A 21,081-nucleotide genomic window follows, 5' to 3' on the forward strand; every position below is an offset into this window, starting at 1 on the left:
ACGTAAAGAAAAAACAAACCAACTCCGGAGTGTACACCATTAAAGAAAAACAATCGATTTCTCAGTCCGTATCTCACTTATAAAAGACGTCAAGTTGTAGAACGTTATTTCTCGCTTTGTTGTGTTCAATCAGGAGTCAAAGATGTAGGGAAGTTCTGAAATTGATGATATCAAATTCATATATCGCCTTGAGATGCAGAATTAGATAACACATTTTAGCTGTTTTCCGCCCCTTCTATAACACCTCCATAAACTAGTAAAGAACAAACTTGTTCTTCGTAATAATAATGACATTTATTACTGGGTGTCCTTATTACGTTTCTTGTTCAGCCGATAGATGGTCCTTCTGTGTACTTAGGCCCAAATATATAAAGTGATTTTTCAACTTTACGGGATAAGTAAGCAATCCACGTGATAATGATAAAACGAACGACCTTATTCACATAAATATAAGCCTAAGTTTCTCCAGTGTTTACATTTAGCCTGCATTAGATTTATTTTCATCCTAAAGCGAAAACATTCGGTTCATAATTTAGCTCGCACAACTATTTTAAATGGCGCTAATTCCAGATGAAAATCAAACTGAATGTTCGCGTTTTTTGTTTTGTTTTTCATCTACTGGACTTCCACTCTCTATCCCTAATGAGGTCCCAGAGGTGGCTCTCAATACATACTAAGGAGCAAATACCACGAGATATTAAAAAGGCTCATACGATACTAAAATAATAATTAAAAAAATCATCTTCCCTTACCAGACTCGTACACCAGGCGTCATCCTGTATTATCCAATCAAACGTGTTACAGGGAGTCCTGTATCACTCAGAATTTTAGCTACGATAGAAATGCATTTTCCTATTGGCACTTGAGTATACGTAAACTGTGCCAAGTGTTACAATCTGATAACCAAATTCAGCACAAATTAATTATTTTAGTTTGAGTTCACGGTACCGAGGAGGTTGAGAACAAACGAAATTCGATCAAAATACTCCGACTTATTTACAGGTGTATTCGAATCAACAAAAAATGAAACAAGTCATTTAGAGATGTAAAACGTCATACTGTTGACGAACGCCATCTATCTGTAACCACAGATACAAAAACCCGCAAAATAATTCAATAAAAATTTCGGAGTGAAAATATCGAAGAAAAAGCAGTAATATCAACACGCTATATCTGTTACATCCAATTATAACGAAACCTTTCGCCAACACTACGGTTCATTAACTTATCCGCCTGTCTGTCTGATGTCAGAAGTTTCTGCAAGTAAACCAATGTAAACGAAAGCTGGTAGATTAATAAATATACCCCTCCCTTCCAAACAAACAGACATTAAATGTATTCGTAATCGGATAAACGTTATGAATTTTGAAGTCATTTCCATTAGACTGCTTCAGTGTTACGAGGATGTATGTAACAAACGCATAAAGTCGACGTCAAACGAGAGTTGCGTTTAATACTGCGCGTAGTGCGGGTACCTTGGTATCAAACGAATGGTTCGTGTGATACGGCTCAAAATAATTGAAGGGGCGAACCACGCCCCATTTACAGCTTTAAAAGTTACTGAGTATTTTTAATAGTGATTATATCTAATAGTGCTCATGACTGTGACGTCATCAAATTAATTAGCTTTTATAAAAGTCTTACATGCTATCAGTTTTGAATATTAGAACCACATTGTTTTAAAAATAACTAGTAACAAAGTAAATAAGTTTTTAAAAATTAAAAAAAAAATTGTTTGTTCAAAGTGAAGCTACACACAACGGGTTATCTGTGCTCTACCCACCATGGGTATCGAAACCCGGCTTCTTACGTTGTAAATTTGCAGACATACCACTGTGCCACCGAAGGGGGGGGAACTGTTTGTTGGTTTTGAATTTCACGCAGACCTACACGAAAGCTATCTGCGCTAGACGTCCTTAAATTACCAGAGTAAGACAAGAAGGAAGGCAACTAGTCACCACCACTCGCCACCAGCTCTTGGGCTACTATTTTACCAACGAATAGTGGAACTAATCGTCACATTATATAATGCGCCCAAGGATGAAAGGGCTAGCATGTTTGGTGTGAAGGGGATTCGAACCCGCGACCCTCAGATTACGGGTCGAGTGCCCTAACCACCAGGACAGGGAAGGAGGCAATTAAAAATTACACGTTAGCTGCTATGAGGCAACCTTATATCGTTTGTTAACAAATGGTCGCCATTCGAAAAAAATAAAACGCCTTCTCGTCTATGTACAAAATATCACGACAGCTTTAGAACATCGAAGGTAACTTAACCGTACAAACACCTTCTTGTGAAGGAATATTTGAAACGACGACAACAACAAAAGTTAAATGCAGTTTAGAAAAAAAAAAAAACGAGATAGAGCATGCGTACAAAGCAACTGCGATTTAAGAAAATAATCCAGAAACTCACTGATGCAAGGAACGATAACAACATTCATCAAAACCAGCACGGGTCACGTGAGTGAAAGCTGTCTTCGGAATTTGCCGGTAAAGAGAACGCGTTTCAAATAGCTTTCAACTGTAGAGAATAACAATGCATAAGGAAATGGCCAGAGAAGTGGCTCAGAAAGTAAAGTTGAAAAACACTGAAACATTGGTGAAGAATTACTAAAAAATAAACGTTCAGTAAAAAAAACAAAGAAACGCAAATACAGTTCTAATGAGATGAAATTCAGTAGTTTTCTTCACGTTGCGATGTCTTACAAGTACAGCCGTTTCAAGAGTGATTACTAGCCTTAGATTGAGTAACAAAAAGCGAAACGTGTTCTACGTCCGAAACCTATTCACATGTTGTAACTGTTAATGTATGCTCATATGCGATGCGTACAAGCTACTAAAAACGCGTCTCACTACAAACATGCGTTCCTAACGAAATTTGTGACCTTAAAGACGTCCTGATCAACGTTACAAGTTAATATTTATAACTGGTCTTATTTTTTTAAAATTGGGAAATGTGAAATGAAAAACAGTGTTACATTCAAGACAAGTAACGGACTACTGTTCTACTCCCAGAGGTCGTTAACTAACAATAAAAGGTACAGAAACGAACTTTGACATCATGCACATGACGCCACTTTAAGATAACGAATGTCGGTAGACAGAAGCTTATAAAAGATGGATTTTAGAATTCGTGTATTTTCACGCTCAACTGTTCGTATGTAGCTAACCCCACGTTGAATACAATGATAATTAGGACAAGAACACGTGTAGTCATTCAACAATTCTGATTCGATAGGGTTAGATATATTAGTTATGGACATCCCACATTATTAACTAACAAGGGATTGGTTCGAAGCTTATGTTACACTGTTTGAAGCACTGTTGTAATATTTGAAACTTACGTCACAGATGTATACGAAAAAACAAAGGACTATGAAACTTAAAGACATAAAATGAGTAATTCACACCAAAACCGTATTAAACAAAGCATCTTGATTACATTAAATAACTAGAGAGGTGTATAGCTATCAAAAGTAGTTAAAACCTGGGTAATTTATTTCTGAGGAAAAGACTGCTGCTGCTGTAGGAACCTAGGTAATTTATTTCCTGGGAAAAGACTTTGCTACTGGAAATAAAACTTGGGTAATTTGTTTTAAGGGGAGAATCTGCTGCTACTGCAAATAAAACCTGGGTAATTTGTTTCCTGGGGAGAGACTGCTTATAACTGTCCAGATCAAGTTAAATAACAGACCCAGAGGCAATTTTGTTTTTAACACAACACTAGTCATGCAACTTTATCTCAACAGTTTAGCCCAAAATTGGAAAGTAAATATAGAATATTCTGATGACACATTAATCTCCGCTAGTTGAGCAAATAACAATGATAGTTTCGCTTCAAACACGACAAAATTAGACACACCATCAAACACGTTTCTCAATCACTACAAACTATTTTTTTTTTTTAAACGAGTGGGAACTTTTAATAAAACGTGCCACAGATGAGCGCACTTACTACGAAAAGTTAAACAACGGTTGTTATTCATGCGAGTTTAACGAGTACAGGAATTTGCTTTAGCGAAGCGAACTTTGGATTTGTTGAAGCATTGCGCGAAATGCACGAAATCAAACTTCCGGTCCCCCGTTGGTACAGTCTACGGATTTACAACGCTAAAATCAGGGGTTCGAGTCCTCTCGGTGGATACAGTAAATAGCCTGAGGAGGCTTTGCTACAAGCAAACCAAACTTCCAACACTAGCATCATTCCCGCACGTTTACCAGACCAGAACAGCCATGGCAACAAAGAGGTTAATTATACCCATTGGTTCTTCAATTTATTACATATGAAACTGACATACACACACTATGAGGTGTCACCCTAGTCGTGCCAATTCATTCACTGGCAATTACACGACATTTATCACAGTCGTGCAATAGACACATATATCGTAACTTCAAAGTGAACAACCAGCATAAAACGTCACCATTTTGATTTATGCTCGATAAATTACTGAGAATCTAGAAGCCACGTGCTTATTTTTACTGAACGGTACATCATAATTCACAGTTCAGATGTGTACGCAAAACCAAAACTATAATTTAGCAATATCTTAACTACAGCGAAGCGTGCAGCATACAAAGTGAATATCTGAACCAAGTATGTTATTGAAAACACTTTAAGAGTGAGAACAAAAAAAACCATATATGGTTTTAACTGTAATCTTTACAAGTTATGATATCCATCATAAAGAGAAATTGAGCAAGAGGTAAAACTCGGGTAAACAGTAAAACAAACTACGAAAACATAATTTAACCTGACGTTTCAATATCGTCACAGACGTCCAGAAAATTTTTACGTTGCCTCCTCTATAGTTACTATGGTTCTTTTCTTCTGGCACTGTCGTCTTAAAACTTGGAAAGGGTCATATGTCATGGTTCAGTCTACTCACATAAATCTCTCTCTCTCTCTTTCAATTCAGGTCCCCGTTGCGACTTTTAAAAGGTTAAAGGTCAAATATTACAAACGCATATCCTGATCTGCAATTTTACATTTCCATCACTCCAAATGAAACGTGGTACAGAGATACCTTGTAACAACCTTCACAGACCAAAATAAACATATTCGAGTTTCTCTTTCGATTTAAAGGGGTCAACGGGTGGGGTGGGGGGTTAAAAAATAGTTGTTGTTTTTTATAGTCTGCTTTTTCTTTATATTTCCACTAATACAGGCGACACTTCGCGTAAATGTACTTTAAAGTCCACACAAACTAAAACAGGCAAATATGGAGATTTATTATAACTTTGAATGGGTCATAGGTTAACAGATTTTGTCGAATTATGTTTTCCTTAGACTGCCATTCCTCTATATTTCGACCAATTTAGGTAAGTCGCTTTGCACGAAGACATACCTTGAGACAACTCCCACAGACATATTTCAGACACACACACCTTTCTTTTGATTTTATTGGAGCCAAAGGTTAAAAAAATCACAACGTGCGTAGTAAGGAGCTCTGAACCTAGAGACATTGTTGGCAAATGTAAATATTACAGTACTAGCTATTAATTGCGTTTTCATTTACGCACTACATAAAATTACATACATCATACGTTGGCGAATGAATCTCGTTGCCCTAAATTATCCCGTATATAAGTGTACTCACACAGAAACTGCCCTAAGTATCATAATATCACAGCTTAGTATGTTTCCAATACATTTCTCTCTGTTGAAACTGTTAACGTGTCTATTGCTTAAGTATGTAAGCTGTACGTTAATATGTCTTCCCCTGCTTTGAATACCATTCTCTCTTGAAATCTACTCAGAGGATCACAAGGTGGACAGGGATGGGAAATACTGCGTTCCCTTGCAGATGTTGGCCTTAATACAGTTTGTCGTTGTTATCAGATGTGATAAGGACCAGGAAAAACTGGAAAGGTGTTTTGTTTTTTTTATTGGAGGAAGAGAAGCAGGTCCTGTCGCTTGACTGAGGCTGGGTGTCAGGTGCTGGAAGATAGGTGTTCGAGGGTTCACCCTCAGGAATGGTTTTTATTTTCTATGTTGTTTTTTTTACCAATAGTTGGTGCGTTTTGGGAAATTGTTTATTTGTTTGTTTTGAATTTCGCACAAAGCTACTCGAGGGCTATCTGTGCTAGCCGTCCCTAATTTAGCAGTATAAGACTAAAGGGAAGGCAACTAGTCATCACCAACCACCGCCAACTCTTGGGCTACTCTTTTACTAACGAATAGTGGGATTGACCGTCACATTATAACGCCCCCACGGCTGAAAGGGCGAGCATGTTTGGCGCGACTGGGATGCGAACCTGTGATTCTCAGATTACGAGTCGCACGCCTTAACACGCTTGGCCATGCCGGGCCCGTTTTGGGAAATTACTTTAAGTTTCTCTCTGAGTGCGCGGAGAGAGAGAGAGAAAAAAAAAGTAAATAATGCAATGTTTATAACATAACTTTCATGTACTTTTAAAACCTGTATCGCAGACTTGCACGTGAATTCTTAAAAAACAAATACGTTCATATTTATGACAAAAAAACGAAAATGACGTTATATAACTGATCATTAAAATTACAAAAAATAAAATATATACTCAAAAAGTGTAGTAATTAATCACCGTTTATTATCATTATACGGTAAAAAAAAACAACTTAAAATATGCCCGAAATCCCTCTATCTATATATCAACATGTCGTAAATAAGCCTCCAAATATTGACGGACGCGATAAGGATCTTGACAGGGGGGATTTTGTAGCGACCTCCACAGATTTAAAAAAAAAAATCTCACTGATCGTGAGGGCGAGATGTGAGTATTAGGTGTGGGAGACTTGGAATGTTTGTGCCATGTCTTAACATTCCATTACAAACTATTCTTACAAAACTTCATATTAGTATGTTAACAGTCCGTATCATGAGTTTATTCTAATATTAATATTTTGAGTACCAATCTGTCCGTATTTGTTCATCTGCGTACTTGTTTGTGTGATTGTAATACCATAAAACGTTTTTTTTTTTTTTTGTTGTTGTCTGATACCAATGATGTCTTTTAGAAGTCGGCCTTCTTTTCTTTGTTTTATACCATCTATTATCACTATTGCTATGGTCGGGCTTCACAGTGAGGTAATAATATGTACATATATAAAAGATCATGACAATGTTATTACTATATTCCAAGCTAAGCACCGCAGCCGATTAAACAACAGCTTGCTATAAATCGGTTGTTCGACATAAGATGAAGGAAAGAGGCACGAGTACAGTTTGTTAGACACGCATAAGGTTCGAACTAGTGTAGGTACAGTTAATTGTTTGTTTGAATTTCACACAAAGCTACTCGAGGGCCTGGTAGAGTCAATGTTCGATTCAATTCTGGGTTAGGAAACACGAGATTCACTTCCATTCTTTTGTCTAAAACTCTATATAAACACGTGAGATGTGTCTGTGTTATTCAGAATATAATTATAATCAAATTTATAACATACATACACTAACACACACGTATAAACGTTGACCCCTTTAAATCGAAAGAGTTATACGAATGTTTATTTTAGTCTGTGGAGGTTGTTGCAAGTTGTCTTTGTACCAAGTTTCATTTGGAGTGATGTAAATATAGCGGAATTGCAGATCAAAATATGCTTTTGTAATGTTTGACCTTTAACCCTAAACACTTGAAGGGTGAAATGATATTCCAGTAACGGTTATTTCTAAGAATGTCTTGCGATATCTAGTTAGAGAAGGTAAAGCTGAAAATATAGCTTCCAAATAACTATTTTCGCCGACATGTCGCGCCCTCTCGTGTTAGAAATAAAGCCGACAAATTAAGCTTTTTGATCTTAGTGCATGCAGGTCCGTATTTAGTTCTAGACAATCTCTGTTGTAATTACCAAATAAAACAAAATTATTTTGAATTTGTAATTAAGCACAAAGCTACATAAAAGCGACCATCTGTGCTCGGTCCATCACGAGTATCGAAACCCGGTTTCTAGCGTTGTCCGTCCGCACACGTGTACCTTCAAAAAAAGTATACTTTTTAAACCTCAAAACAATCTAATTTTTGTATGGCGCTGTTTTTCTTCCCGAGTATTCTTTATTGATTTACAGTTTACGTGCAGTAAGTGTTGCTAGGCTGCACAAGTTCTTAATTAGGGTAAGAACGCATTTAGAAATAAAACGTAATATTCGCCCCCCCTCTTTCCATGACGTGCTGATTTTCATGCCAATTTCATCCACATTTAATTTGTAAAAGGTGTACTCCTGGTGCTGAAGTTTGGAACTTCAAAATCAGATGTTTTTAACCATGTACAAGCTTATTGTTTGTGGTTATCCCGAGAGAGCAATACCTTCAGCAGTTAATTGTTTTGAAAATTCAGTTTTATTTATTGTACAATATTGACACTTATATTGGAGTTCCACAAGAACAGATTCAGTGATTAACTACTGGAACTTCGTATGTAACAGCAAAAGAACAAAGATTTATTTAACAACGAGCCGCTGTTTATCTGTCGTACGAACAGTGTCGGTTTATTTTGAGAAAGAAATTGACCATTAAAACCCTCGTCCACAGTTTGTATCTAAAACACACATCCTTCTGCTAACGACATGTATAAATGGCGTTATAAATCACCCCCCAGCATGGAGTGGCTCAGCTGGGCGGAAGGGTTAACTGCGTTACGTTGCCAGCAAGTGTGTGTGTGTGTGTGTATGTTAATAAATAGTTATGGAAGAAACTTTTTAATCACGATATTTTACATTAGAGCTGTAACAGTCACATACATAAGATAGTCACATATCAAAAGATTGATAAAACTGATAATCCAAAGTAATACAAGTAAAAATAAAAGCGTAAAACAAGATAAAATCACATCATTAAACTGGTTACCATTCAGATTCAAGTGGTCTTCTCCCATGTTAACATACATACATATTGTATGCAAGTCATTCAAAATCCAATTACCACATGGCGAATTTATCAGGAAGATATAATAATAATAATAAATCTGGTATTTTGGAATCGATTAAATGGAGAACATTTAACAGAACAATAAAAGGGTTAAGGTTCCGTTATACATAAAATTCTATTAAAATGTGGCAACCAGTATTTAACCTCACATTTAATATGCAACAATAACCTCCCCCTCGACGAATAAAACGTTAACACGAACAGTTTAAAGAGGGGAGGAGGAATCATATCGTGTTCAACTATGCAGAATGTCCGACATTTCATCAACATAATATATTTTCTCGAGACTTTTACGGTGCTGTCGATTCTATCTGGTTTCCATTAGTGTCTGTTGATCTAAGAAGGGGAAACCGGAACCTTACTGACCACTCTTATCATAAGTTATAATTCTTTAGTTTGAACTTTGACATTAACTGATGGTAACTACAAGAGAACAAGCAAAAATACAGAACGAAACCAAAACCATATGTACATATAGACACACACACACGTGTCATTAAAGGGGGTGAGGGAGTGAAAATTCGTTTAAGCATTTCTGTCTGTAAACGCTAAGTTAATTAACGTTTTAATGACATGTAACATTTCTTGGATATTAACAGCATTAAAAAGTTGAGAAACTTTGACTTAATGGTTTTCTCTGTAACTACTAAGCTACAGAAGAAAGACGGCTGAATAGCTGGCAACAGAGAATTAATGAAGTTCCAACTAAACATGCTGGCACGAATGGATCAGCCACACCCTTGGCAATTGACATTACGACGAATGAAAATCTTTTATACTTTCCACACTTACCAGGGGCCAAGACAATTCGTGCTGCAGTTTTAATTAAAAGGATTCGGAATGTTATATATAAAAAAAACACCATCTTAGAGCGGTCTAGCCTCGAGATAGTGGTCTCTACTTGTAAAACCGCTACATAAAACGTTTTTGTTTTTTTTCATCTAGTTAAAAGTTTTCCAGCATTATGGCTTTAATAAAGAAAAATGGTCGTTATTTTTGTTGTTGTTTCCGATCAGGCAGGAATGAAAATCTTAGTAACCGATCCATAATTCAGACCCTAATATTTGGTAAATCATTCTAGACCTAACGCAACTCAGCACACGCTGCGGGATTTACAATGTTCTACTGCGCCCCCTGGCTATATAATACTATATTTTGTATAAAAGCAAAGTGAATAATTTCTTGGCTGATTTAAACTGTGCAAACCAGTCTTTGATACTAAGTTGTTTTTTGTTTTTTTTTGTGCAATGAAAAACGTTAATGGCTAATGACTATAGGCGAATGCAAATACTTTCACTACAAAATGGACGTTAGGTGTGGCGAAAGAGCCGCTGTTCTTCTTTAATTACGTCGCACGTGGGGGAGAGGGGGGGAGCATAATTGCTTTCATTAAATGAAAGACTGTTTTTAAGTCATCCTCGACTCGAGTTGAGACTTGAAATGTAAAATCTTTTGTTCAGTCCACGTCGGTCGCTTAGTATTTTTCGAGTCTCGATTTATCTAATCACCGAAAAAAAAAAAATCCATTTATTTCGAGTGAAAAAATAAAAGTTATCTAAACCTCATTAAGATCAATTACTGATGAGCCGTTTATACAGACTTCTACCTAACAATAAAATAAGCGCCACCATCTCCGAACAGGTATTTAACAAAGAATCAACCTGTCGCTTTCCATTCAGCTAGCGAATACAACAGGGCGTTCCATGATAAGGGCAATCAATACAGACACAACCTGCTTTAAAAGTTAACTAGCTGGAGGTACACTTTGCTAAGGAAGGCATGACGTGACAGAAATCTCAGCAAACGGGTATTTCTGACTTCACAAAATGAAAGAAAACATTTGCGAAAGTGACACTGTTTCCAATGCGGCATTTCCCGCCAATTGGGCAAAACGGGTTTGGTTTGTTTTGAATTTCGCGCAAAGCTACTTGAGGGCTATCTGCGCTAGCCGTTCCTAATTTAGCAGTGTAAGGCTAGAGGGAAGGCAGCTAGTCATCACCACCCACCGCCAATTCTTGGGCTACTCTTTTACCAACAAATAGTGGGATTGACAGTTACTTTATAACGCCCCCACGGCTGAAAGGGCAAGCATGTTTGGTATAACGGGGTTTCTAACCCGCGACCCTCGGATTACGAGTCGAGCGCATTAACCACCTGGCCATGACGGGCCTGACAAAACGGGAACAACATCAAAGTTTAATTTTGTTTTCTTGATATATTCATGCACAATGTTACGTGGAATTGCATGTAAATATATATACGAAATCAGACTTCTGGAGATGATTTTTATAGTTTCTCACTACACGATAGGCTTGTGTCTGGCTTGAAAAAAACAAAACCGTTTGTTCGAAATGTCGCCCAAAGATTAGATCATTAGTTACATTATCTAATTTAATCTCTACACTTATTTGTTTGAACTCCAGCACAAACCTACACAATGAGCACATAGTGCATAGATAGCTGTGCTCCATCCACCACTGGTATCGAAGCCCGGTTTCTAGCGTTGTAAGTCCATAAACATACTAATCTCTTTATTATCCACAAATACAGATACATTCAGACATACTATCTGCAACTGTATTTTTAATCTGAATGGCAGATTCTACAAAGCATATGCTAAAGATACAGACTGCAGACCCCTAGCGTTCACAAACAGGCATCAATAATTTGGAACTACTGACTTGATGAAGGTTATCTGGTTAGCAGCATCTGTCGCCCATGTGGCTACTAACTGAAGGAAGAGCAAGATTTGGCGTCACAGTTATAGCATCACCAAAGCTAAGAGTGCCAAACGGTTTTGCCGACTTAACGGGGTTCGAACCTTGGGTCTTTCTTTCAACCTGCAGCTGCCAGGCTAATCGCACGGCGTGACATTCGGCCTAAAGTACACGACTGGCTTGAATTAATAAACCACTTTATGTCAACAATAACAGACGTCAAGTACAACAATCGTGACTAAGAAATATATTATTATTCAATAGTAAACGGTGTGAAGATAACTTTCATAGTACTGGTATAATTACTTATTTCAATCACTTAATAAGCATGACAAAATGAAGGCAGACAAAAATAAAACAAGAAAGTTCATGATTAATATGTGAAAATAACACAAACAACGTATTAGTTTACACAATAACAATTTGTAGTATAGCATCTCCTGGTGCAAAGTAATCGTAAAGCGACACCTGGCGAATGAAAATAAACCACAAACAAAAGGTCATTTTGAAACAAAACCTTATGGAAAGTTCAAAAAAAAATCAGCGTATAGTTACTGAAAAAAAAGCTATTAGACCAAAGATGTTTTGACGCTGCGTTTCTTTACTGTTTTGATTCCAGAGAGAGACTGATTGTCACCCTACAACAGAAGAACTTCATTGAAAAACCATTATGAGTTAAATGTAAATATTCTGTCGATTTTTGTTTGTTTGTTTTTTGCAACGTCCCACGGACTGGCGCCGGTCCGTGAATCCATGGTTGAGAAATACTGCTGTTAATGAAGTAACAGTTGATAGAAGTACAGGAAACCATCAGTGTAGAAACATTGTGACGTAACACCTTTCTGTGAAAAAAAAAACTCTTCAGTGTGAAGTCACAGTGAAGTACATCTCATGGAAGAAAGGAAACCATTAGTGTAGAAACATTGTGAAGTACATCTCATGGAAGAAAGGAAACCATTAGTGTAGAAACATTGTGAAGTGACATCTCATGGAAGAAAGGAAACCATTAGTGTAGAAACATTGTGAAGTGACATCTCATGGAAGAAAGGAAACCATTAGTGTAGAAACATTGTGAAGTGACATCTCATGGAAGAAAGGAAACCATTAGTGTAGAAACATTGTGTGAAGTCACATCTCATGGAAGAAAGGAAACCATTAGTGCAGAAACATTGTGAAGTACATCTCATGGAAGAAAGGAAACCATTAGTGTAGAAACATTGTGAAGTGACATCTCATGGAAGAAAGGAAACCATTAGTGTAGAAACATTGTGAAGTGACATCTCATGGAAGAAAGGAAACCATTAGTGTAGAAACATTGTGAAGTACATCTCATGGAAGAAAGGAAACCATTAGTGTAGAAACATTGTGAAGTACATCTCATGGAAAAAAGGAAACCATTAGTGTAGAAACATTGTGAAGTACATCTCATGGAAGAAAGGAAACCATTAGTGTAGAAACATTGTGAAGTACATCTCATGGAAAAAAGGAAACCATTAGTGTAGAAACATTGTGAAGTGACATCTTATGGGAGAAAAAACAAACAAACAAACCATAAGTGTAAAGTCATTTTGAAGTAACTTGATGGAAATAAGGAATCCATCAGGATTAAGAGAAAAGTACAGACTACCACCATTACCATCTGGAGTAGTCCTTTGTTTTCCGAATAACAGTTCAATCTCTTAATGACACATGATTGTAGCCATCTCTTCATGCTTTTGTGATGACAGATTATCCAACGTCATGAGAAGAATGTCATAAATACTTAGAGTCTGCGAGAGAATAACATAGAATGATTTCAAGGGAAACTAGAATCATAATGTGATATGTTGAATAACCATTATTACAGCTCTGTAAAACAGAAAATATTTTTGCACTAAAACACCAATAATGAAACAAAAGCAATAGCAAAGCATAACGAACCAGAAAGAACCAATAAAAAGGCTGCACTGGGAAAATTAATGATGGGTTAATAGTCTGAGAAATAAATTGTCCTCCTGTGTAAACAAACAAAAAGTCTCAAATATTGAAATACGAATATTCTTGATCTTTGGTTTTGAATTTTCGCACAAAGCTACACGAGGGCTATCTGCGCTATAGCCGTCCCTAATTTAGCAGTGTGAGACTAGAGGGAAGGCAACTAGCCATCATCACCTACCGCCAACTCTCGGACTACACTTTTTATCGACGAATAGTGGGATTGGCCGTATTATAATAACGCCCGCACGGGTGAAAGGGCGAGCATGTTTGGCGTGACAAGAATTCAAACCCACGATTCTCAGATTACGAGTCGAGCGCCCTAACCACCTGGCCATGCCGGGCTTCCTCTGCTATAAGGCATCGACATAAAATATTCTTGGTGAATACGTTTTATATAGGAATTATATACATGTATGATTGAGAAGATAATTAGTACTCAACATTTTATCATAGGTTATGACTTCAAAGGATAGGACCGTTTATATTTCACTTAAGATAAAACTTTTCTCCTTCAAAGAACTCGTGTTAGATAACAGTTCTGTGTTAAAAATTTTTTCTCGAATCTAAACCTGAGTTGGATCCAACCATTACCTGCACATCACTTTTCTTAGGTCTTTGAATATTTGTGAAGTCTGGTCATTCTGCGTTAACTTATTCCGTTTAAACGACCTGGCTATCATTCGTGTCATATCGAAGCAACATAATTAACATAGTTATGAAACTGTATAATTAATATGGTTATCATATCTTGGTTCCACCCAGTGACAACATCTCTCAACTGCCGTTTTATCTATAGAAAAAAAAAATCACAGATACCACGAGCGATAACATTTTGTCACGAACCACCAGTTATATAACTATTACTAGTGACGTCACGTCTCGCTTTACATGATACTAAAACAAGAAAACAGATACATTCACGAATTCACATACACACACACACAAAAAAAAGTTTAAATGTAAGCCGCATTGAATTCAAAATCTTATGTAAACTTATTCAACAAGACGAAAAGATGATGACGATATATTACCAGTTAACCAATGATAAACCTTGCTGAAGCCGGTTGACCAATGGTAAGCCTCGCTGAAAGAAGCGTGCTTATTAATAATATATTTTACATTAGGAAACACCTCGTGTCAGGCAGGAACACTGTTTAAAAAATTCCAAAAATATAATTACCACAGAAATAACACTTGAAGAGTATTAAAAATGTGGTCTTGTAAGGAAAATGTTTATAACTTATTTATTTCGGCACGGTATATAAACTTACAAAATTTTGTAAAACTTGATAGAGTCAACCATGGAAGACAGAAGGAGGCTGTTACTGTTTGCATCAAAATAAACCTAATTTACGCGTTGTATTTTTTTTTCTTTTGCACTCGATATAAGATGAGCCATCTTGGGAAAAGTAAGTTCAAATAACGTAGAATTAACGCTAATAGAAACAATGAGGCGATTCCAACGAAGATGACGCGTTCTGATAGACACCATAAGAAAATATAAGTGATTTTAATTTCCGTCCATTCATATGTAACAAATATAACCAAACTAATTCATAATCAAAATGTTTACTAGAAAGAAAAAATATATCACTTGAATTAATATCGGGGATTTATTTATTAATTGTTCCCTCTAGTGGTGACTAACAGTACTTCATAACTGTTCATCCTAATTCACCGTTGTTTCAGTTGGTTCAAGTCGTGTGAAAAAAAAGAGGGTATTTAAGACTCGTAATATGAGGGTCGCGGGTTCGCATCACCGTCGCGCCAAACATGCTCGCCCTCCCAGCCGTGGGGTCGTTATATTGTGACAGTCAATCCCACTATTCGTTGGTAAAAGAGTAGCCCAAGAGTTAGCGGTGGGTGGTGATGACTGTCTATCCTCTGGTTTTACACTGCTAAATTAGGGACGGCTAGCGCAGATAGCCCTCGTGTAGCTTTGCAGGAAATTCAAAACGAAACAGTTCGTGATTATTAAAAATTTCCATTTTCATCTCTGCCACCAGAGTGCTCTGCTGTACCGGAAATTAGAATTAAATCAGAAACATCCTAAATATTTACTGAAGATACTATACAGCGTTATTGAAGATTAATAGCAAAAGTGATTCAAATGTTTCTACAGTAAACATTAAAAACGAAAAGCACGCGTGAAAAATTCGCGAGATACAAGCAGGTTAACGAAGTATATCACGTGCGTATTGAATGTTTGTTAGCTCCAGTAAACATAATTAAAAGTTTCGAAGTCATTCCTCATGTCCACATATATTAATTACAGAATTTTAATACCATATACCTTTCCTTCTGCAAAACTCGATAAAGGCTTAAGTGACCTTTGGACTTTTTATCTGAATAAATTACGTAAAATGACAAGTTAACACAAATCGACGCGAATGATTTACACTGATTTCACAAATACAAGTTTAGTGTATCCTGGAATGATAAGTTAATTGAACCTAAAAAGGTCAGAAGTCAATGCTTCAGTTGAATTTCAATGTGTAAGACATGAATAATCAACTGGATCATGAGTCAAATATTGACCAAGGGTTCAACTTTAGTGTTAATAACCACAGAAAGTCCGTATCAGCATTAACACAGCAGCGACAGTGAAAATCCATTAAACTTGTACTCCAATGACATGGCCGTTGTTGTCAAATAGCCAATAAGCGCACGATCATACAAGTGTTATTAAATTTTAAAACGTATGGCTTACAGACACAAAGTTATTTTGGTACTTTAAAATCAATGCAATCCAATGTACTTTAATATACCCAATGCCACATAAAAAACAAAATAGAGATTATTGTTTATTTGTTGTTTATTATCAGGTCTCTTTGAAAAAAAAAAAAAAAAACGTTTATCTGACGCTAACACTTTGTTTCTTATGTCTTTTAGCGTCTTATTTTATATTTTAGCAATTTCAAAACGAACAAACCATTTCTCAAGCATTCACAAGCTGAAAATGTTTGAATTAGCATGTGAAAACACAATGTAAAAAGTTCCAAGTGAATGAATTATTTTTTTCAATGATTCCTAAGTTCCTGTTTTTGACCTATGATCTGTTTCGATCGTGACCCAGCTCTGGGTCATTCAGTTTACAACACCGTTTTAAACTTTTAAATTTCGAGCAAAGTTACACGAGGGCTATCTGCGCTAGCCGTCCATAATTTAGCAGTGTACGACTAGAGGGAAGGCAACTAGTCATCACCATCCACCGCCAAATCTCTGACTACTGAGAAATAGAAAATGGTTTACACTATTTTATTTTTACTGTTTTGCCCTAATAAGTCCAATAAATTTCAATGTTTTTCTCTACAAGTACAGCAACTGTAAAACAGCGATAAAAACAAGCTTTTAGTATCATGTATAACACAAACAGAAATATTTGGTTTACATAATTCTTCTATAGCAAATTAACGAAACTGTAAATTAAATTTGAGTTTCACAACTTGTATTTTAAAATTAAATGTTTTTTCTTAAATTGCCAAATAATAAATATTTTATATTTGGAAACCTAAATTGCGAGGGAAAATACGAAACGTTTCTTTTGAATATTATTCGATTTATATAAATAATACACTTAGGAAAAGTTTACTAAATATTATATCAAATAGGAAAATAATTAACAAACAGTCAAATATATTTTACAAAATATCTCTATTTTTGAGAGACCAGAGTTCTACAAAAAAGTAAATATAAATGCAATTTTTTTGAGTTAATCTACGTCTTTTATTAAGTAATCATATTAATTCTATGTTTCTATGAATGAAAAAAATATATAAATTTGTACGAAGGAAAGAATTAAACACAAACAGAAATATACAACGAAGAATATTTACTTCAACACAAGATGGCATATGAGTAATCCTTTACAACTAGATTTCTGATTGGACAAGAACAAAATTTGAAACAGCTTTAAATTCAAACTGTGCACCAGAACCGCCCATATTTCATACTTTAGAGTTTAATGCTAACTAGCTATACATATATATATATATATATACGTATTGTGTGCGTGTTTATATATATATATATATAAAACTCATAATCTGGGAAGGCATTTGTGTACAAGAACGATTTATAGAATGACGGAAGACAATGAAGTATTGAAAGGAACAGAGAAAGTAAAAAAAAAAAACAAACGCATAAGAAACGTTTGAAAAAAGGCTACATATTTAAGTAAGGGAGCGTTTACAAATCAATACAGGGGTTGAGGAGAAATGAAGAGTCTGTAAAGAGGCGTTAGGCCTACCTTGCCACCCAACAAACTCCCCACCTTCACCTATAAACAACAAAAATATGGATTAATTAAATTATCTTTAAAACAAAGTCAGTAAAAGGAAATTAGGATGAAAAACAGTAATTTTTAAAGTTAATATTTAAAGTGAGAAAAGAAGAAAACATGAGAGAATTAATGTACTTCTCATTTAGTTCGTTTATCTGTAAGCGTGAAAAACCTCGTAAACATTCGAAAAGTTTTAAAATGTTTAACATGAAAGTCAGCATTGAAACACATACGAGATGACGTCAGGATACGAACTGTGTTACATTATTTGAACAGCAGGAAAACCTAGCTGTGCCTAAACGGTATTGACTTTTGATAAACTGTAAAGAATTACGCTATTTTACGCATTTCGTGGACTAGATAAATGACAATTATTATTTTTATTTCACAAATTCAATGCAAACAAATCGTTACCACTGACTACAAGTTAGAAAGCAAAACTAAAACGAAGAATGTTCTGTAGTTTTTCTCTCAATAAAAGAAAAATTATACCACGTGTTTAATACGTTATACTCAGGGTCAAGTTTGTTTTTTTTTTGTTTTTTCGTTTGATTAGTTTCGGAATTTTCAAACACGTTCGTCCCTAATTTTGAAGAAAAAAACATTAAACTAGAAGGTGAAAAGCGCTAAACGCAAACTCGCGTACTTCACGCTCGCCTTGCCTGACAATAAGCTTTGACCCTCAATCTTAAAAAGCGGTTACAAAGTGCGAAATGCGTTTATTGTAGGTCGCCGACTCAGGTCTTCGAAATCATAACCCGCGCATGGTAATTACTGGACACACCCGATTCCGTTTGGATGTAAATAAAATCTCACATAAGTAAAATGATTCAGCGAGACAAAACAATACGTATAACTTCATTGTAACATTACTCGCTACATTCGTTTCACAAATATATTTTATCATTAAATTTTGAAAATGTGTTACAACCATACAAACACGTCAGTGACGACAGGTTCGTGGAAGTCTTAAAATACCTTAAACCGCTTTCCTCATATGCATTCGCTATGATCAATTTTTCACTTTTCAGTCAGTTAAAAAAAAAAAGAGTTAAAATCAACTGAACACGAGTGAAGCTGGCTACCGAGTATTAAAAGCACAATATACTTTAGCGGTGTATCCTTAAAATTCTTATAAACTTGAAAAACAACATCGAAACACAACTAAAATGTGATGAACCAGAAATAAAGTCGTACGAAAAAGAAAGTATAGATTTTAACCGGGAACCAACATATGAAATAGATTATACGTGAAACCTTTAACTACTTTTGTCCCTTTTGCTATTTTATAAACCTTAAGTGGGTTGTCTCGAGTTAAAATAAATGTTTGAAACTTTAATCTACGATACTGGAATATCTTGATACGTATGTCTCTAAGATACTGTAACGTTATAAAATAATCACTTAGACATTAAGTTATCACGTCTTTCGTACTAATACCATAAAGTGATGCGATTTTAAAAAGTATATATTTGTAAGCCACCGTCGTGAACATGATGCATTTGTCTTACTAAAGTGATATCAGAAGATGTGGGGCGTAACAGTGGTTCATGAATCAAACGAATATCTTCTGACGACAGCTGGGTCTCGAGAGACTTTAAATGAATTCCAAATAGGATTTTCTATATCATTTCAAACCCACCAGGCGCCTTGAATTACAGTTAGTTCTTGTCTTGGAGTGACGGAAGCACGCCCTCTTCCGTGGTTATTTTAAAAGGCACCGAATCTTGTCGAAATCTAGCGTTCTGCTCCAGTTCCGACCCGCTGCTTTAAAGCATCCTTCTAACCAGGTCTTCCCAAAGCCACCCGTACACTACGACATTGCAGCTTCAGATGAAGTGAAATCAATATCGTTTTTCCGTTACGTGAAACGTTGTCGTCTCCAGCCAGGTCCTCCTCAGACTTACCACCCTTATCCGCTGGGTGTCAAGCCTCAGATAGCGTATTAGTGTCGTGAAAAATGTAATGTGTAGATATCCTGTAAAAAATTCACGCTATCCGTTCACTACACAACAGAAACTGCGATATTTATATTACGGTGAAATTTTATTACTGTCACGTGTGGTTTATTTTAACTGCCAAAAGAAATTCGTGATGGGAGACGTCACATTAAAATAATCGGGCGTTAACAGTCACTTTTGCCTTGGAAACCAATGAGCAATATACTGTGAAACTGTAGACCATTTCTGCAACGTACATAGTAGCGCGATGTATGTCTGTTTGTTTGTTTGTTTTTGGAATTTCGCACAAAGCTACTCGAGGGCTATCTGTGCTAGCCGTCCCTAATTTAGCAGTGTAAGACCAGAGGGAAGGCAGCTAGTCATCACCACCCACCGCCAACTCTTGGGCTACTCTTTTACCAACGAATAGTGGGATTGACCGTCACATTATAACGCCCCCACGGCATGTTTGGCGCGACTCGGGCGCGAACCCGCGACCCTCAGATTACGAAGTGCACGCCTTAACGCGCTAGGCCATGCCAGGCCTACGCGATGTATGTCATGACAATATCATGGTCACACTACTTCATGGGCCTAATATCCATCGTCCAAAAGTCACATCTGCACAATTTTGAACAAATCACTTCATGAAATGAGTAATGTTTTTGGCATGATGACATAATATCCTACACTTCAAGTTTCGCCAATATTGTGTCCATTGACTGTTTTGTCTACACAGCGGAAGTGACCGGTATATTTACATTAAAACGGACATCTACAACTTACCAAAAAAAAAAAAGACTATGAGCATAGGGCAACTTTTCATTATCCGTGAGATCTCTATTACCTATGCCTGGTACATAAACATAAGAGAAAACCAAGCGCATATATACATGATATGCTGTCAAGGAAAGATGGTTCGTAAAAAGACTATATTGGCCAGAATACCACAGCCGGAATTTCATACCATACACTTGGAGCTTTAACTAAGTCCAGACATCACGATCTCGGTAAATGGCTGTATCGGTTTACTGAAATAAGGTATAAGACTACAGCATCCATTGCAATGGATAATATTTCATCTTTATTTATATTTCCCACGTAAGAAAACAGGACCTGATAATTCGGACAGCCATGTGTGTTCTGTTCTTTTTATCCCAGCATCTGCGCATCTTGGTTTAATTTTAAACGACAATGTGATCTATAACAGAAATGTATAATATTATCTAATTATCCGATGCGTACTTGTTAAAGCTGC

At 36.2% G+C, this 21,081-nt stretch overlaps 1 protein-coding gene across 40 annotated transcripts in view; it reads right to left on the reverse strand.

Moving 5' to 3' along the window:
* LOC143248665 (single-stranded DNA-binding protein 3-like) overlaps positions 1-21,081 on the reverse strand; it is a 232,682-nt gene that overhangs the window by 19,992 nt on the left and 191,609 nt on the right. For 21 of the 40 annotated variants that reach the window (XM_076497251.1, XM_076497229.1, XM_076497236.1 and 18 more), the window contains one exon: positions 17,851-17,880. The exons of the other annotated variants lie outside the window; for them this stretch is intronic. In XM_076497251.1, the coding sequence (XP_076353366.1) occupies positions 17,851-17,880 (30 nt within the window). The remainder of the gene's footprint in view (positions 1-17,850; positions 17,881-21,081) is intronic. 40 annotated transcript variants of the gene reach the window in all.

This window comes from Tachypleus tridentatus, chromosome 4, assembly GCF_004210375.1.
Source record: "Tachypleus tridentatus isolate NWPU-2018 chromosome 4, ASM421037v1, whole genome shotgun sequence".
Taxonomy (NCBI): Eukaryota; Metazoa; Arthropoda; class Merostomata; order Xiphosura; family Limulidae; genus Tachypleus; species Tachypleus tridentatus.